The 20329-nt window shown below is 34.8% G+C and overlaps 1 protein-coding gene across 2 annotated transcripts in view; it reads right to left on the bottom strand.

Moving 5' to 3' along the window:
- The window catches only part of DYNC2H1 (dynein cytoplasmic 2 heavy chain 1), a 293258-nt gene that overhangs the window by 96097 nt on the left and 176832 nt on the right, over window positions 1-20329 (bottom strand). For both annotated transcript variants that reach the window (XM_087433636.1, XM_004427391.3), the window contains exons 80-82: window positions 20092-20167; window positions 14971-15179; window positions 12093-12197 (exon numbers count right to left, since the gene is read on the bottom strand). In XM_087433636.1, the coding sequence (XP_087289762.1) occupies window positions 12093-12197; window positions 14971-15179; window positions 20092-20167 (390 nt within the window). The remainder of the gene's footprint in view (window positions 1-12092; window positions 12198-14970; window positions 15180-20091; window positions 20168-20329) is intronic.

The raw sequence follows: 20329 nt of genomic DNA, 5'->3' as shown, positions 1-20329 counted from the left end.
GGAGACAAATCTGAGAAAGAAATAGAAAGCAACAGAATTATTTGGATAATTTAGGGCTTACATATCTACTGCCAAGATTTTGAATGAGTGATTCCACAAAGAAGTCTGGTATACAGACGGCAGCTGGTGTTACTGGTACAGATCAGTGCATATGGTTATTGTGCACAGCAGCTTTCAAAGAACCAAGTAGATAACCTTGATACTACTTTGACTGTTTCAAATACTTGATACTACTTTAAGATTTCACCAATGTGGGGCCGGCCCGGTGGCTTAGTGGTTAAGTGCGTGCGCTCCGCTACTGGCAGCCCAGGTTCGGATCCCAGGCGCGCACCGACACACTGCTTCTCTGGCCATGCTGAGGCTGCATCCCACACACAGCAACTAGAAGGATGTGCAACTATGACATACAACTATCTACTGGGGCTTTGGGGAAGAAAAAAAGGAGGATGATTGGCAATAGATGTTAGCTCAGAGCCAGTCTTCCTCAGCAAAAAAAAGAGGAGGATTAGCACGGATGTTAGCTCAGGGCTGATCTCCCTCACCAAAAAAAAAAAAAAAAAATTTCACCAATCTGGTTAAAGCTTTGAGTTCCTTATCAATTTTACATGTCCATTACAAAAAAGAAAAGGTTAAGAACACTGCCCTAAAATATGATTTTTAAAGGGTTTGGTGCTTTAGTGAGTATACCATAACTTATTTTACCACTCCCCTATTGTTAGCCATTTTGATTTTATAAAATGTTGCTATGTAAATAATGTTGCAATGAGTATCCCTGTACCTTTATGTCTGATTATTTACTAAGAATAAACATTTAGACATGAAATTGCTATGTCATGTTACCATATTGCCACCATCTTTCTGAGGCTTCTGGTAGACTATGTCCAGGCCTGCTATTGGTTCAATGATGCAGTAAGAAAGAATATGTGAAAATAAATAACAACGGCATGGCAAGAATTTCCTAATATGGTAGTAGACGTCCCTAACTACAAAGAGACCTCTCCCCTAGGTAATACTATAGAAGGCATTAAGCCTAATGTTCTGAAGCCCTCTATCAATAGCAAAAGAAACTATCAAAATCAATGCATAGAGATAGAGATTGAAAAAATAAAGAGAATCTCACTGAGCATTAGGATAGTACCAAGCACATAATAAAAATTTCAGAAGTAATCGTGGGCAAAATTTTTTTTCCAAATTTAATGAAAATTATAAAACAACAGGTTCAAGAAACTCAATGAACATGAGTAGTAAGATAAAAAGAAATATACACTATAATCAAACTATTGAAAATCAATTATGAAAAGAAAATATATAAAGAAGCCAGAGGAAAAAAAGACATATTAAGTAGAGAAACAAACACAAGAATAACACAAAGACTACATTAAAAGGATAATAAAAAAAAGTAATGAACAACATTATACCAATAAACTTGATAATTTAGATGAATGGACAAATTCCTTGGTATAGATAGATAGACAGAACCAAAACTGACATAGGAAAAATAAAATAAAAATGACTAGACATAAAAATGAAAGAAGTTGAATTTGTAATTTTAAAACTATCTAATAAAGAAACTTCAGGCTCAGATGGTTTACTGGTGAATTCCATCAAACATCCAAGAAAGAAATACCAATCCTACACAAACGCTTCCAAAAAATGCAAGAGGAAGAAAGACTTTCCAATTCATTTTATGAGGTAGCATGATTCTAATATGAAAAGTTATCAAAAATATCAAAAGATATTACAGAAAATAAAATGAAACACTAATATCTTTTGTGAACATAGATGCAAAAATGATTAACAAAATATAAGCAAATTAAATCCAGCAAGGAAATGGAGTTTATTCAAGGAATGAAAGATTGCTTCAACACTGAAAATCAATGTAAATCATCATATTTACAAAATTAAGGAGAAAAAAAATCATATAATCATCTCAGTAGATGTACAAAAAGCACTTGACATAAGATCATAAGTAAGAACAGAAGGAAATTTTCTCAATCTGATAAAGGACATCTATAAAAAAACCTTCAGCTAACATCACACTTAACGGTCAGAATGCCGTCTCTCTAAGATAAGGACAAGGCAAAGTCTATTCCTGCTGTTCACCACTTTCTGGAGATCCTAGTCACATTTAAAAGGCAAGAAAAATAAAATACAAACAGATTGGAAAGGAAGAAGTAAAACTGTCCTTATTTGCAGACAACATGATTGTTTACATAGAAAAACCTAAGGAAGCTACAAAAAAAGTTATTAAACTAGTAATTTAATTTAGCAAGGTCACAGAATAACAATCTTATTTAAAATAGCATCAGAAAAGATAAGTAAATTCAAAAAGATCACAGAAATATATTTTAAAAGACCTAAAAATTGAAAAAATTCGCCATGTTTATAGCTCTGTAAACCCAATACTGATACTTCGATTCTCCTCCAATTGATCTCCAGTTTCAATGGAATCCCAATCAAAATCCCAGTAAGTTTTTTAGTGGAAATTGACAAACTGATTTTAAAACAATATTAAAAAAGAAGAATAAAGTTGGAGGACTTTAGATTATCTGATTTAAAGACTGACCACAAAATTACAGTAATCAAGACATGTTTTAACATACTAATAGACATACAGAGCAAATGGACAGAATAGTAGTGGGTCCATTAAATATGCCCACATATACACGGTCAATTGATTTTTTACAAAGGAGCCAAGGTAATTCAATAGGTGAAATGATAAAGTACCCTTACAACTCATTAGTAAGACAACCAATGACGGATTTTTTTTTTAATGCACAAAAGATTTGATGAGACACTTCACAAAAAGATATACAAATAATCAATAAGCACATTAGAAGTTGCTCAATATTATTAGTCATCAGAAAAATGTAAATTAAAACCACAATGAAATACCATTTCACACCCACTAGAATGGGTAATAGTAAAAAGACTGACAATGTTAATATTTTTAGAGATAAAATTTTAATAAGTCTCAGTAGTGAAATGGCTTGAGAATAATTCACATCAGCACTAAACTAGTCTAAATATAAAATTAAAGCTAATGATCTATAAAGACAAAAAGTATCTTTAAAAATCATTATAAGTACGAGACAAAAAACAGATGTTACCAGCAACTAGAAAACAATTAGATACTGAAGAAAGGAAGTAAGAATAAGACATTTCACTACAAATTCATGCCATCCATTCTCATTGAGCATTATCAGATTCCCTCTGACAAACCCTAACCACAGAGACTTATCTAAACTTTTCCCACTTTCCTAAACTTCTAAGCTCACACTTTAATGAGAAGATCCAGGAAACCAAGGGCATGAGAGCCTTCAAATTTCATCTATTTCAAAATACCTCTTTTTGTTTACTCATATTCTTTTTCATCTCATCTTTAAGAAAGAATTATCCTTTCTGCTTTACAAGGCTAACATATCTGCCCAAGTCTCCTATAGGACCTTGTTTGCATAAGTCACTCCACCTCTCACATATCCAATCTCTACCTCTACACTGGTTGCTTTATCTCAGTCAACAAACATGTTCAAGTCTCCCACAGTCTTAAAAATCTTTCCTAAACCTGTGGCTTACTCAAGACATTTTCACTATTTAGATTAACAACACAGGACACATTATCTCAAAATATGGCACCTTGGCATACTGTATTTTACACTAAAGGAATCTGAGAAACAGCAGGTGCAGGAAGGACTCTCCGACCTTCCCCTGAAGCAGTTCATAATACCCTTTGTGAGAGGTGTCCTCATTAATCTGGAGGAAAGGAGCATCCTAACCTCTGAAGACAGAAGACACTGAGAGAAATCTGAATAAACAGCCTTGCTAAGTTTCTCCCAGCTTACTATTCTTAGTTCATAGCCCCTTGTGCTATCACCTTTTCCCATTGCTTTCCACTCTTCAGCAAACCTGGCATAAAAACGCTCAGGTTTAACGGCTTCTTCTGGTCTTCATTTCCTTGTGAAGGCTTCCAAGTCACGTAAAACTTATATTAAATAAACCTGTATGCTTTTATCCTGTTAATCTGTCTTTTCTTACAAAGCCCCAGCTGAGAATCTAGAAGAATGGAAGAAAAATATTTTCTTCCTCCCCTACAGTATTCTACATTCAGTTGATTCTATACAGCACATTACTTGCAATCTGGATAAAAATATTATTTTCTCAAAGGTCATAAAATATGCTAATATACAATTCCAGTCCTCAATTGAGCATTTTTATTATTTCAATTTATCTCCACTATTAACTTATTATTTATAACTTGTTAAAAAAAATAATGGTTGTCTTGGGCTTATAGTATATATCTTGATTTAATCAGAGTCAGTCTTCAAATACTATTACACTGTTCCACATGCTCTGTAAGGACCTTACAGAGGACCTTACTGGGAGGTATACTCCCAGTTCCTTCCTCCTAACCTTTGTGCTATTGTTCCTCATTTTACTTTTACATATGCTATAAACACACAAGAGATTGCTACTGCTTTTTTTGCTTTGCATAGTTAGTTATCTTTCAGAGAAATTAAAATAAAACTTTAGCTTAAACTTCATTTGTTCCATTTCCAGAGTTCTTCATTTTTTTGTGTAGATCCAATATTCTGTCTGGTATCACAACTCTCCTGCCTGAAAAACTTCTGTAACAATCTTAGAGAGTAAATCTTCTGGCAATAAATTCTGTTTCTGTTTGTCTAAGAAAGACTTTATTTCTTCATTTTTTAAAGATATTTTGCTAGGTATAGAATTCAGAGTTGAAAGTTTTTTCGTTCAGCACTTTAAAGTTACCATTCCATTGTTTCTGACTTGAATGGCTTCTGAGGAGAAGGCTGCTTTAATAATTATCTTTGTTCCTTTGTATGTACTGTGTCTTTTTTTTCCCCCCCTCTGGCCGTCTTTAGTATTTCAGTCTTTTGTTTTCAACAGTTTAATATTTTATGCCTAGGTGGGTTTGTTTTTCTTGGAGTGCAGTGGGGATTTATCTAGCATGGTGTTCTTTGAGCTTCATGGACTTGTGGATTCCAATTACATAACTGTTAGACTATTTGATATTGTCCCACAATATTGGATGCTTTGTTGTATTTTTTTTTTCACTCTTTTTTCCTCCTGTGTTTCAGTCTGGGTAACTTCTATTGATCTATCTTCAATTTCACTGATTCTCTCCTTGGCTGCTTCAAGTCTATTGATTAGCTTGTTGAAGATATCATCTCTGTTACTGTACTTTTCATTTCTAGCACTTTCATTTTATTTGCTGTTATACATTTTATTGGTTCTAATAGTTTCTATATCTCTGCTGAAATTAACCATCTGATTTTGCATATTGTTTACCTTTTCCATGAGAACATTTAGCATACAAATCATAATTATTTTAAATTGTCTGTTAGTCCCAACATCCATGTCATATCAAAGTCTGGTTCTATTGATTGTTTTGTCTCTCAAAAGACAAAATTCCCAAAAGACTACGTTATCTTTTCTTACATTTTCATATGTCCTATAATGTTTTGTCAAGAGATGAACATTTTGTGTAGACCAGTAGATACTAAGGTAGTTTAATGCTTGGAAATGGGCACGACTTTCCTTCTGTTAGTCCTTTAGTGAGGGAGTTTGTATTAACTAAGTCAGGCGTTGGGCTACATTTGAGAGTTGCTGTTGCTAGAGTTACCCTTAGTATACCACAGGGTTCAAATTCCTCTGTAGATACCTTTTATTAAGGCTGGGGGCTGGTTTGGCAGTGGGTTTTTATCAACGTCTGCTCCACTCTCATGTTTAGGTCTTCTCTTTTTCTGTACCTCAGAGAGGGTCTATCTCTTGTGACTCTCTCAGCAGTATAAAACTGTTACTTACTACTCAATGTTTACTAGCCCATTTTCCATTTTTCTAATTAAGCCTCAGTCTTAGATAGACACTATATTTACAGGTCTTGGAGATACGGCCTTCTCAGAGACCCTTCCCCTGTCCCAGCTGTAGTTCTGGGCCTAGCACAAATTTCTACCCCCTCCCACAGGTCTAGAGGGCTTTTTCTGTTTGCTATTATACCTCAGACAGGGTCTGTCTGCATTCTTACAACCCTTCCGCCACTGGAATCATTGCCACTTATTACTTGACACTTATTAGCCTGGTGGTGGGGGATGAGGGATGGCAGCATTCTTGTTGTTCTGATTAAGCTTCAGTCTTAGGTAGACACTGTGTCCCTAAGTCTCTCGGATGTGGCCTTCTCATTGCTCCTCCCCCTCCAAACTGTAATTGGGGCACAGATTCCTTCCCCTAACAGAGAGAGAAAGTTTTTTTCCTATTCCCTTCTCCCACTTGCACTGTTTTCACCAGTGCCCTAAGGGCAACAGTGGTTTTTCCCTTGTTTTGGTTTTTGCCCCTCTCCTCACAGATTAAGTCTTTTGTTCCATAAGGCAGACAGAGGCAGAGTTTCATGGCCCTCCTCCTCCCAAAGTGACTCTGTTCCCCTCCCCCAGGCCACCACCACAAAGGAAGCTTTCTAAGCACTTTCATCAGGTGGGGGTCCATGGAGAAAAAGCCCGCAAGAGGGTGAGAATTCACTCCGTATCTGGGCCTTCATTCTCTAGCAGCCTGCACTTGGCCTTAACCAATTCATTAACTATTCCAGCTGAAGTCTCACCAGCACCTGGCAGCACCTACTCCAGGTAATCAAATGCTTGTGTCTTGTCACCACCTGCAGGCACTTGTCTCTCCTTAGATTTCAGTTAGTTGTTGCTCTGCAATCTCATCTCTCTGATAGGTTCAAGAAAAGTCATTTAACTTGGTTTGTCTGGCTTCTTCTGTTGATGTAAGAGTAGAACAATGCTCTTTACATTTCTTTCTCTCCCTGAGGTTAACTTATTACGGATTACGATGGTCTTCCTTCTTTCACGCCCAGTAGGGCCACTATCAGGAATAGAGTTCTAATATTCCAACTTATCTGATCCAATGAAAAGAGCACATTTTTGGTCTCAGTGTCTGATCATCAATCCAGGGAAGGAATCAGAGTCACTTTGCAGGTGCCACACTCTATCTTCACCAAGGAGATAAGATTACTGTTTTTGGCTCAGTTTTGGTTCAAGACGAGAAGGGATGTGAAAGAGACGAAGGAGAATGGCATTGTCATTAACAATCTCACCAGAACCACACAAAATAATGGGAGCTATTATTTCTTGAGTGTTATTTTAAGTATTTCATATGTCTGGGCAGACAAAAATCAACATATATGTCACCTACAGAAGATACTGCCTCATCTTGCTAAACAAGGACACACATTAATGATAACAGTTTAAAGCTTATTTGAGGAAAGAACATGATTTTGAATATTAAACTTAGTTCTGTTTAGCTTTCATTTTCTCAAACAAAAAAATCTGTTTTGTTTAATAAAACAATAAGCTGCAGGAACAAGAAATCTTCACTATAAAAAAGGTAAAATTTGAAACATTCATAACTCTGAAATTATAAGAGAAGTATAATTTCTGCTTTAAAGATTTCTTTGGTAGAGCTTAATTTGGCTTAATTTTAAAGTGTTCTTCATGTACTCAAACTGTCTTAACTTCACAAATTCTGTTCAAACAATAAAAAAATCATCTTCTACTTCACGTAAAAAATTCTTCAGCAATTAAAAGTGAAAAGTGCATACATTCATTGAGATACAAATTCACAGGATACATACTCAATTAACCAGAATACATGTTTGTATTTTACCCCTTATATTGCAGAGGAACTTTTTCATACATTATTTTCCCCATTAGACTGAATTCCTTCAAAACAGAGAATATTTTTAATTGATCTCTACATTTCTAAAACCTATCCCAAAGTTACTGGAGTTATATAGTCAAGTTACATTGGAGGCAATTACTGTTGGATAATTGAACACATAAAAGTGAAAAACCCAGAGGACCAACACAAATACTTCATGGAGAGGGTGTGCTTTGGATTGGGTATTGAACAAAATATTTAAACGAGCAAAAAATGGTGGCAAGGGCAGTTCCAGAAATGAGGTAAACAAAGGAACTTTGAAAGGCCTCTACTCAAAAAGCTAATAGAAGTATTTTAAAAGCATTTTGTCTGCAAATCAACTAAAAAAACCCAATACTTACAGTCGCTTTAAATGTAAAATACTTTTTTAAAACTAGAGCAATACTTAGTTGAGTATTGTACTACGGTCCAAATACCAAACAAGAAAAAAATACATTGTCTACCCTTGAGTAACTCACAGTCCCGTAACAGAATTAAGGAAAAAACACGCTTCAGTCTTTTCCAACATCAATAATAACAGTTTCTCCCTGAATCTTGTATTCCCATTAAATTACCATCTTTTCATCTTTTCCTTTAAGTTTTTTGGCAGAGACATAGGTTTTGGTCATCCTTCCTGAGTTAATCATCTATATTCCTTTGCCCAGTTTTTCACTCACTTTCCCTCCCCCTAAACCACTGCAATTCAATTTCCACCCCCCAACATTCTACAGAAGAGGCTCTACAAAGGGGTTTGAAAAATTGGTCAGGCCCATGACTTATTTTCAACACTAAGCAATCTTTAGCACTTAGGCTTCCTCCTCTACCGCCTAAAAACCACTGACATCCCTCCCATTGCCTGAAACGGTTCGTTAACGCTCTTCTGATTATCTTCTTTTCTTTTGTTTTATAATTTTATTTATTTATTTTTGCCCCCAAAGCCCCAGTAGATAGTTGTATGTCATAGCTGCACATCCTTCTAGTTGCTGCATGTGGGACGCAGCCTCAGCATGGCCGGAGAAGCGGTGCGTAGGTGTGCGCCCGGGATCCGAACCCGGGCCGCCAGCAGTGGAGCGCACGCACTTAACTGCCAAGCCACGGGGCCGGCCCCTGATTATCTTATTTTCTGATTGCAGTTTATTCTTGCTAAAATTCTTTCAAGGATTTTCTCACCTTCAGGCATCTTCTCTTCCTGTTCTATCAATGCTCCCTAATCTCTGATTCCCATGGCTTCATCTCTCACAGACATGTTGTTTGTCAAATCCTTTAAAAATCAAATCTATATCTGAATTTTCTCCTATGTTTATTTAGTCCAAATTCATACTAGACATTTCTGACTAGATACTACATGGACATCTCAAACAAATACGATTCCACGAGTACCTTAAATTAATACACTGAATTGATCTCTTCCCCTCCCCACCATGAAAAATAAAACCCCAAGTCTCTTTCTTTTGACTTTCACATTTTGACTAATGCAACATCATCCATACAACATTTATAACATGGTGGAAGAGTTGAAGGAAAAAGGGATAATACCATAGCTGATGCCGATGAGAACATTATATGGCATGTATATTGCAACAGGTTACAAAAAGAAAAAAAAGCTCATAACTGCTGACTCACAGCACCTATACAAAAGTATCATTAACACTGTAATAAACACCACCTGTGGTTACTGCCTAGTATAGATGCACTCAATTCATTTTCAGCCTTCATATTCGCACAAAACTGGCTATTCAACTTTGGCATTGGTCTTGGCTTTTAAAATGCCGAATTATCAAATACCTGCTTCAACATCAGTTTTCATATCCCTAAAGTTACACATGACCAATAATGTTTTTTCTTTAATCTACTTAGTGTCATTCACACTTCTTAGTATCTGAATGTTCCCTTCTAAATGTGGCTCCAAATATGACTTGAAGTGAAACCTCTAAATATGCTCTAAATATAGAAATTTTATTAACACAACTATACATACATGTTTCTAACAATGTTAGAATAATTGACTTACTGCAAAAGCTGTTTAAGTATAAAAATGATAATAAAGAACTTTTAAATAGTTAAGTAAATAAACAGTAAAATAGGCTGACAGCTAAAATACAAATATTAAGAGAGTATGTGTCACCAGAAAACTTCAGATAGAATATGTTATCCTTTTCTCATTCAATAAATATTTACAAAAACTTAAATACTAAGGCAAGACAAAGTAGTAGAGATTAGATCACACTAAAATAATAAGCCCTGGGCCGGCCCCGTGGCTTAGCGGTTAAGTGCACACGCTCCGCTACTGGCAGTCGGGGTTCGGATCCCGGACGCGCACCGACGCACCACTTGTCCGGTCATGCTGAGGCCGCGTCCCACATACAGCAACTAGAAGGATGTACAACTATGACATACAACTATCTACTGGGGCTTTGGGGGAAAAAAAAAAAGGAGGAGGATTGGTAATAGATGTTAGCTCAGAGCCGGTCTTCCTCAGCAAAACAGGAGGATTAGCATGGATGTTAGCTCAGGGCTGATCTTCCTCACACACACAAAAATAAAATAAAATAATAAGCCCTGGACCTATGTGACTAAAATATAATAAAAGATTGGTGGGAAACTAAGGCTACAACTTCTCAATGCCAAGACGACCCTCACACTCTGGGATCTTGTCAGTAGCAGTCACGCACGTTCCAGAAGCAATAGAAGCTATGTATATAGGTGGCTGTTAGGCCTCTCCACAAGATGAAGATGCTGAGCATTCCGCATTTCTCGTCCTATATCCTTCCCTCAAGTCTCTGAGACTATATCTATTCTACGTAATTCTTTTGTCTTTATCAGATGTTTGATCTAAGCTGTGCTAAATCAGATTCTCTCAGAAGCTGAATGCTACTAAGATTAGAAGTTGAGGAAGCCACGTTATGTTAATAACAGGGCTTTAAAGACAAGACTCTTGAACTTCTATTGATAAAAGTTCCCAAAGTAAACACTTTCTTGGATTCTATGAAATAACTTTTTATTCTTTTAATGACCTTTTAATTCTTCTAACCTGTTTTGCTTAAGTATTGTTGTAAAATTATACACACACACATGCAAACACAAACATATATATATAATTCCTAAATGTTATTGGTAGGGGTATTGAAAAATAAGTATTTCAGGTCAGCTAAAAAGCATGGAGGGAAATGATTAGAGTGTAATCATATACATTATGAAGCTAAGGGACATGTGGGACTTTACATTCTTCCGTGGACTATCTGACTTAACACTATGAGAAGGGAAAAGGAACTGGAGAGTGTCTTCAGCTAGCATAGATGAAGAGACTTTGTTAAGATCTTATTTATTTCAGAGAACATTTATACAACTTATTTATATATTATATAAATGATCATATATTTACATACTTAAACATTTTTTTACAAAGATGTGAGAATGAACATTAAAATTGATGTTTCCTCTCTTCTTTTATTATTAATTATATCGTTCATTATGCAATTTTATAAATGCTGGCTAAAATAGCAAAAAATACAAAACTGTACAGTTAAACAAGATAACATAATCTAACTTTACAACCTTAGGTAAGGGTTCATAATTTGGGGTGCATAGCTTAGCACTACATTTATGCCTGAGGGGCAGCTGTACCACATGGTGCAGAGGCCACGTCTTTATTCAGACAGCCTGAATTTAAATTCTAGTTCTGCTCCTGACTGGCTCTATGGTCTTGAGTAAGTAACTTAACTCTGCATCTCAGTTTCCTCACCTATTGAGAAGGAAAAATAACAGATCTTACCTCACAGAGTTTATGAAGACTAAGTTTCTGAACATAAAATACTCTCAGGCACACAGTATGAGGTCAATAAATGTTAGTTCTTCTTATAATTATTTGGTGTCAATAGAAGCTAGAATATACACTGTTCATGGCTAACATTTTTCTATTTCTCAATAATTTAAAAATCCATACTTGCCCCAATTTTTATAACATTCAATCATGAGTAAAATCATATGAAATATTAAATATTTATCTTTTATAAACTAATACAAAAAAGCAAATTATATATCTATATCTGGTATTTGTTACAAAAATATTAAATTTAGTGACATATATTCAATTGTATAAATTACATTTAAAATAAATCACAGGAATAAAACAAATATATTTTAGGTGAAATTGATACTGTTCAATGTTATTTTACTAATTTTAACAAATGTATTAAAATAGAGCTATTTGGCTCATTTAAAATTTACTTAGGGTAAGACTGGAATCTATTGTGTTAATAAAATAAAAATTTTAAATAAGAGCTTGTGAGGTCTTAGTATTAAATAAAATCTAATGTTGTTTCTTTCAGGTTCAGTAGCAACATTTTTTCTAAGAGGTAGATCTTTGCTTAGGTTACCTGAGAACTGATCATGCGCTGAGAGGAGCGAGCAATATTGGCCGGCAGACCAAAGAAACTAGGTTTGTCATCCTCTGGAAGTTTTTCAATGACAGCACGGTAGTCCTAAATATAAGAAAGTAAAAAACAGCTTTTTCAATAAAGATTGAACTTACAACCATTGAGAAAGAATGAATACTGTGAAGTATTAAATTATTAGTTAGTCATATGTTACATTTTCTAGGTAAATCTTACTTTCAGTTTGTATATTAACTCAATTATCTATGGGAAATATTCTTTGTCACTACTACTTCTTCACACTTAAATTATCTGATAGTACATTTTCTTATTCTCCCTCCCCATATTCAAATAGATCCTGAATTGAATAAAACAAACATATTTGAGTCGCTATGCCTACTACGTGTAAGATATTATGTTAGATGTTTTCAGGAAAACCCTGTAATTATTTTTCCTGTAACTTACTAAAAACTAATCTACAGAGTGAAGTTCTGCTTATACCAAGATAAATATTCCAGCAATCTTTTTTTTTAAAGCTTATAGAAACCCCAGAAATCTATACACACACACTCTGGTATGCAAGTACTGCTTTGTAAGTCACTCTATCATAAAGCAATTCCATAGTTTTCAGTTTGCTGGTGAGGTGTGATGAAAAGTATTGATAATCCTATCACTTCATCCCAAGAATTACTATAAGCATTGCAAAGGGTTGATCTGTCAAGCACGCATCTGAACAGTTATTCACTCATGACTCTAGATGGGAAACTAAGTGTAGACCAAGAGGATTTTTTCAGTTTGGCCCAAAGATGAGAATTGTCGTTTGTTTGTTTTCATGAAGAGACAAGTTACTTTAAGGCTGGTATTGTATATGCATCTAAACTGTTCTTGCTGAAGTAGGAGAAACTGTTCTTGGTAAGAAGACTCATTTTCTGCACCCTCCCACCCCCATCAACCTTTCTCATCCTTGGCAGCAGCCCCTAAAGTATTTCCAAGGAAACAGTTGGACTTCAGGAAGCCTGGGACCTATAAATATATCAAATTTTGCAAAGACATGCTGTTCTTTGAAAGTTTTACTCACCTATAGCTCAACATTTGTAAACTTCCTCAAGATGTTCAATCACAACGAATACATGGATAAATGTATATGTATGTATATGTGAGTGTATATATACATATGTATGCATTTATATATGTGTATGTGTATGGGTGTATGTGTTCTCATCCTCCTGGGAAACTCTTGGCTTCCTCCTTCTATCTAACTCAATTAGACAGAAAGCTAAACATTGATTCTCATAAATCATCCTATAAATTTAAAACTACTACTCTCTTTGTATTTATACACTTTGCTCATTTCAAAATGGCTGTGAAATCTTCTCATCCAGACTGGCTACAGTCTTCTCGCTACCTAGGACTATACGTACAGTGACATGTTTCCTAAATAATAGAGCTACATATCCAGACTGATTTATCCTCTCTTGGACACAAAAGAATATATACCAAATTATACCATTTACAATAAGCACAAAAACAGGCAAAACTAATCTACGCTGTTAGAAGTCAGGATAATGTATCCTTTGTAGGGGAGGTAGTACCTAGAAGGGAACATGAGGAGGACTTCCGGGGAGCTGATAATGTTCTGTTTCTTGATCCCAGTGCTGTCACACTCATGTGTTCAATGTATAATAATTCATTGTATTGTACATTTATGATGTACACTTTTCTGTATGAATTTTATTTTTCAATTTAAACCTCAAACAGTAGAGACAGAAGACTTGTCAAGGTACACTATCTGAAACAAGTATACAATAAATAACTATGTGATATAACTGTTTGCTCATTCACTCTAAGGTTCTCTCACTAGAAAGTCAACTCCAGAGATGCATCTTGAGATCCACAATGTCTGGAACAGAGCTATCATTAAGCAGATGTTCAGTGCATGTTATTGAATGAATGAGTAAATGAATGAAAGACACTAAAAAACAAAACAGATAGGATACTTAATAACATAATAGATGTAATATTCAATAAGAGTAACATATTTAATATTGGTTTTTATGCTTTTGTTTTTTGACAATTATGTAACTGAAACAAAGGAATTTTCTTGAAAAATATACGGATGAGAGAAAAAGGTACAATCCTGAGAGAAGAACTATATAATTGAATACACACACACACACACACACACCTTGGAAATTCATGAAGAAATGTATAATTATAATACCCTATGTAATAAAAAAATTATTTGGGCATTTATATAAATAGAGGTTTGTGGCAAAATAAACAAGAATTGAAATCTTGGGCTATATTTAGTACTATTTTCAGGAAAAGATGACGGCATTATAGGAGGCTTTTATATGCTGACTCAAAGCAAAAAGCTACAGCTCGCTAAAATAAATACACATAAACAAAAATGTTGCCATGAAAGCCAGATGAAAGGAATCCCTCTTATATATTTAGAACTACTCTAAATTTATAAGCCAGAAAGTGAACATAGATATTTATTAAGCAATATTGGATATATTTCATATTTTTTAATATATCAGAGCACTCTCATGCCTACTAGGTAGGAAGCAGAATGTTTTCCCATTCTGGATCTTCACAGCAGTCCTATGTTTTTAAAATTGTCTTTGGTTACTCCTATCAAGATTCACCTACACACTATATCCTACTATCATCAAACTTCAGTAAGGATCCAAAACTGTACAGGACACCTAACTAGAGTTTGGAGAATGAGGCTGCATATTGCCATAACAAATAATAATCCATATTTGTGAATAATTACTTGTGCATTTGAAAAGAAACAACATATATTTAACAATACAAGAAATAATTTAAGCATCTATCTAGTAATAGATTGAAAATGATTATTATTACTACTTACCAAAATGCTGCAGGATTTTGGTAGAGATAAGGAATACGGAAAAACACTTTTCTTGTTCCTTTGGTTTAAAATATCAATTACTGAAGAATTAAAAAACTGTTTCAGGTATGACTGAAGAACTCTAAGGTCAAAATAGTTATCTATACGTCCTCCATAAATAGCATTTTCAAGTAAACCATGTACAAATTCCCACTGTATATCTTTGGTACCTATAATTTAAAAAAAAATACTTTTATTAGTTTCATTTCTAAGATTTTAGAAATAAGCTAAAAAATATTCTAAAATATTAAGTAAATTCCTGGCTCCAGTTATATTTATAGAATATAACAATATATATTTAATTCTGTTAAATCATTCCTTAAAATGCTCATTAATATTAATATAATGCTCATTAATAAAAATAATATAATCACACGATGGCTAATATTTATTGAGAGATTAATCAAGTAAAATTTCCCAAATGTTTTACATATATAAGCTCACTTAAGCCTCATAACAAACATAGAAATATTAATATTATCCAATTATACAGATGGAGACATTGAGGAATAGGGAGGTTGAGTAACCAAAATCAGAAAGTCACACAGTGCCACAGATCTGAACTGGAATGAGGTACTTTGAAACCAGAGCCATACTCTTATCTGCCACACAATACTGTCTCCTTAAACTGGAAATTCCTTAGGAGAACGTATCCAAAACAGAATTTTAAACAACGAAAAACTCAGCTCATAAAATAATCTGATTAATGGGGAAACTTGACAACACCTTCACACATTATGGTCTTCTAAACATCATGATTTTTATAGTCAATTGTTCATTTTCTATTCTAATAAAAGAAATGTGGTACAAAAAACCACGATGGGACTTTTCTATAAGATATTATTTCATTTTGCAACAGAGACATCCTCTTAATCACAGTTCATTGGTAATGTTAAAATGTAAGAATTAAATTTCAGACATGCAGTAAATATAGGAAACACAATTGTATGTAAACTAACTTGTTAACATCACTGCTACCATTACTAGTTTAGTTCTATTTCACTACTATAAAACTCAGAGATAATCACAAAGATTGATGGCAGTGTTATTATATGCCTTGGGACACAGTGCCTTAGGCTGCCTCCTGCAGAACAAGGGCACCTGTAGGGTGGAGCACTAATTAAAGTTGTTTCTTGCTTATATCTCACTACCAATAGCAGGTAAGTAGCTATAACAAGGGACATTACTAGGACTCAGCTTTCTAGTTCTGCCTGGATGTTCACTAAATAATACATTAGTAATGAAGATGTCATTCATTCATAAGTAGGTTACCAGGGCATACAGAAATATTAATGTACCTTTCAACTTATAAAATACAAACAGCCATTATGTGAAATATTTTATAAGAAAATCTTATTTTTCTTCTTAAATTCATTGGTCTCAAGACAAGTTTCATTTTGTTTAGGACTAAAAAAAATGAACAGAACTTAAATTATAACATAGCAATAGTAATAACAGTAAACAATTATTGCTAGCTTACTCAATATATTAAATGTACTAAATGTCAAATGTTTCATGTGGCTTTTCTCATTTAAACTACTCAAAAAATTGAACCAACTGAGGTAGTGCCTACTATTATTCCTATTTTACAGATGAGAAAACTCAGGCTTCAAGGTTAAGAAACTTGCTCCAGGTCTCACAGCTACATAATCTCTATGCCACCTGCCCCTTATAATTAGAATTTTTTCTCTTTTTTGAATGTAATTCTACAAAAGTGGAAGTCTCTTAATATCAAGAAATTTGTAATCATAAGATTATACAGTTAGATTTTTACCATGAGATTCAATATCATTTTAAAGCATCTGCCTCTTATTCACAACAATTCAATGATGAAATATATATAAAAATCACATGATGCTATTAATTAATTCCATCACAAGCTTGAAACACAATGATAAACAAATCATTCAAATGCTGTGCTTTGGTATTCTCATCTTAAAAAGGCACTAACAATATTTGCCTCAAAGTGGTATTATAAAAATCAAATAAATGTTCAAAAGCATTTAGGAAAATTACCAATTTTCTATGCAAGCTGAAGTATTAGTATATATCCTTTGAAAAATTCTGTGTCAAAATAAACATTAAAAACAACAGCTCATGGAAATCAAGAAAGTGGTTACTCTTGGCAGAGAATGGGGAAATGTTGATTGATGTGTGTAAAGGAGTAGAGGAGATGCTTCTGGAATGTTGGTAATGCTCTGTTGACTGATTTTCGGCTAGTTATATAGGTTCAATTTATGAAAAGTTATTGAATTATAAATTTATGTGCACTTTTCTAATATATAATGCAATTTTTTTTCTTTTTTTTGCTGAGGAAGATTTGCTCTGAGCTAACATCTACACCAATCTTCCTCTATTTTGTATGTGGATCACCACCACAGCATGGCTGCTGACAAGTGGTATAGGTCCTCACCCAGGAACTGAACCCAGGCCACCAGAGCATAGCGCACGGAACTTAAGCACTAGGTAACAGGGCCCACCCCTCAAAAAATTTTTGAATAAACAAAAAAGTCACTGGGAATACTATTTGGCGTTAACTAACAATGGCGAACAAATGAATATCCTATCTACTACTACAGAAATATGTGCAAATATTCACCCAAAGATATAGCAGCATTATTCATAATAATCTCAAATTACCCATGTGTCCCCCAAGAGAAAACTTGAAAACTACCCACATGTCCACAAAAAGAAGTAATATAATCACAGAATAGCATACTATATAGCACCGAGAATAAATGGACTATACTACATGTAACCATATGGAGGAATGTCTCAAATACAATGTTAACTGAAAAAACCTAAAGACTAAAGGGTACACGATGTATGATTCCAGTTTTACAAAAACAGGCAAAACTAATCTATATAAGAGGGGTGTCTGGTGTTTACTACAGGAGTCGGGCTGGGGCAAGTTGGGTGATGGTAGTAACTGGAAGGCAGCATTAAACAGAGTAGAATCTGAGGTATTAGTACTGTTCTGTTTCTTGATTAAAGTCTGGTTACATGAGTGTGTTCTGTCTCAAAATGTCATTGAACTATAATCTTATAAGTACTTTTTGTATATATATCATACTTCATTTAAAAGTTTTTTTTTTTTTTTGCTGAGGAAGATTCGCCCAATGCTAACATCTGTGCCAATCTTCCTCTATTTTGTATGTGCCACCACAGCATGGCCGTGGACAAGTGGTATAGGTCTGCGTTTGGGAACTGAACACGGGCCAGCGAAGTAGAGCAAGCCTAACTTAACACCACTAGGCCATGGGGCCGGCACCCTAAAAGCTGTTTTAATCTCATAAACATATAAATTAAAATGAGACTTGGCCACATCCTAGATGTCTATCCTTATTTTTTTGCCAAAGACAAGTTACAGAATAATTTCTGATGTCATTAATTTAACAAACAATAACTGAGTGCCTAAGATGGGCAAGGCCCTGCTTTAGACATTAAGGACATACATAGTAACCAAAACAGTCAAAGATCTTGCTTTAATGTAGATTACACTCTAGTGGGAAAAGATAAACAAAATAATAAATGAATAAACAAGAAAACAGCAGGTAGTACTAATGTACCAAAACAATAGAGGGGCCGGCCCCGAGGCATAGCAGTTAAGTGCGTGCACTCCACTGCTGGCGCTCTGGGTTCGGATCCTGGGTGCACACTGACACACTGCTTGTCAGGCCGGGCTATGCTGGCGTTCCACATAAAGTGGAGAAGATCGGCACGGATGTTAGCTCAGGGCCAGTCTTCCTCAGCAAAAAGAGGAGGATTGGCATGGATGTTAGCTCAGGGCTGATCTTCCCCACAAAAAATAAATAAATAAATAAAACAATAGAACAAGAGGACAGAGAGTAATTAGAAGATTACTTTAGATTTGGTGGTAATAAAAAGCTTTTCTGAAGAGGATACCTCTAAGCTGAGATATGAATGATAAGAAAAAGGAAGTCACTTAAAGGTTTGGGAGAAAAGCATTTCAGACAGAAGGAAGAGCACCTACCAACACCTTCTGGTAGGAACAAGCCTGGCTTGTTCAGAAAACAGAAAGAAGATAAATATGGCTGTAGGTTTTAAATGGGAATAATATGCTTTATTTTACTTTTCTAAAAAAATGTTTGTTTACTGTGTGGCGCATTTTTGAAAAGGTGCTCAAATCGAAATTAGACTAGGTAAGAAACTACTGCTGGGACTACCAAGACATTGATGAAGTTGAAAGAAGTGAACAGAATCATGATGTGACTTAGACATGGAAGGGAGAGAAACTGCCAAAGCCCTCAATGTTTGAGGATGAGAAAAAGAAAAGAATCCAGGGTGACTCATAGGCTTTGAACTTGAACAACTACATGAATGGCGGTGCCATTTACTGAAATGGGGTAGACTCAGGGAAGGGTAGTTTGGCAGGGTTGCAGAGTGAGAGAAGGAGACAAAAATCAAGAGTTCTGTTTGGGACATTTTTAAGTTTGAGATTCCTACCAACATCTTCTCTTCTCTAATCCATCATTGCTCTAAACTCTAAGTGTCCCCTTGCCTTGGCCCTGTGCAATCAACTTCAGAGAATAGACTGTCCCTGTCTTCAGGAGGCACAGGGCTGGATGCCTTCAGGGGATCAGTTTACATGGTCTTGTTTGCTGCCCTATTTCAATATTTGATTTATACCTTGATTCCTGATTCCTACTTAATCATACAAATAAGATTCTACAGATCCTTGGTACTGACCTTAATCCACTATACTCCTGAATTTTAACAGTTTCCTTGAAAGAGATCTGAATAATTCAGTAGAAGGCTGAAACTTCTGAAGCCCATAAAGTAAAGACAAGGTCTTTCTAGCTTTCTACTTCTGAGAGCTACATATCAATCAGAAATCTTATGGGTTATATCAAAACCAACGATCACAATTGATAATTTAATGTAAGAACTCTCAGATAACAGGAGCATGGCAGTCAGGACATAAAACACAAAATAAAAAGCGAAAAGCAAATTTTATGATAGGAAGTTAAGTCATTCTTGAAGAAATCAGACTGTTAATAAGACTTTAAAAAATTTTTTTCATTAACCCCAGAGATAAAAATTTTCATCATTAGAACTTACCATCAAAGAGCCTGTCAATAATGTTGTACCCAGCCCGAAGATCCGATAAAGAAAACTCATAAAACTTGGTCCAACCCTATCAAAACAAATTTTAAAAACATTAAAGAACTATAAGCAGTGTTCAAAGATATATATGTATGCATCATTGCCCTTGCAATCTTAAAAAGAATGTTCAATATATGTTTAAAAAAAAGGTAACTCCTGAGAATTTTTAATAAAAACAATGAATAATAAACTA

This window comes from Ceratotherium simum, chromosome 7 (genome assembly GCF_057802395.1).
Source record: "Ceratotherium simum simum isolate JZ-2026a chromosome 7, ASM5780239v1, whole genome shotgun sequence".
NCBI classification, from domain to species: domain Eukaryota; kingdom Metazoa; phylum Chordata; class Mammalia; order Perissodactyla; family Rhinocerotidae; genus Ceratotherium; species Ceratotherium simum.
Note: the sequence above shows the minus strand (reverse complement) of the source record. Positions and strands in the feature narration are given on the sequence as shown.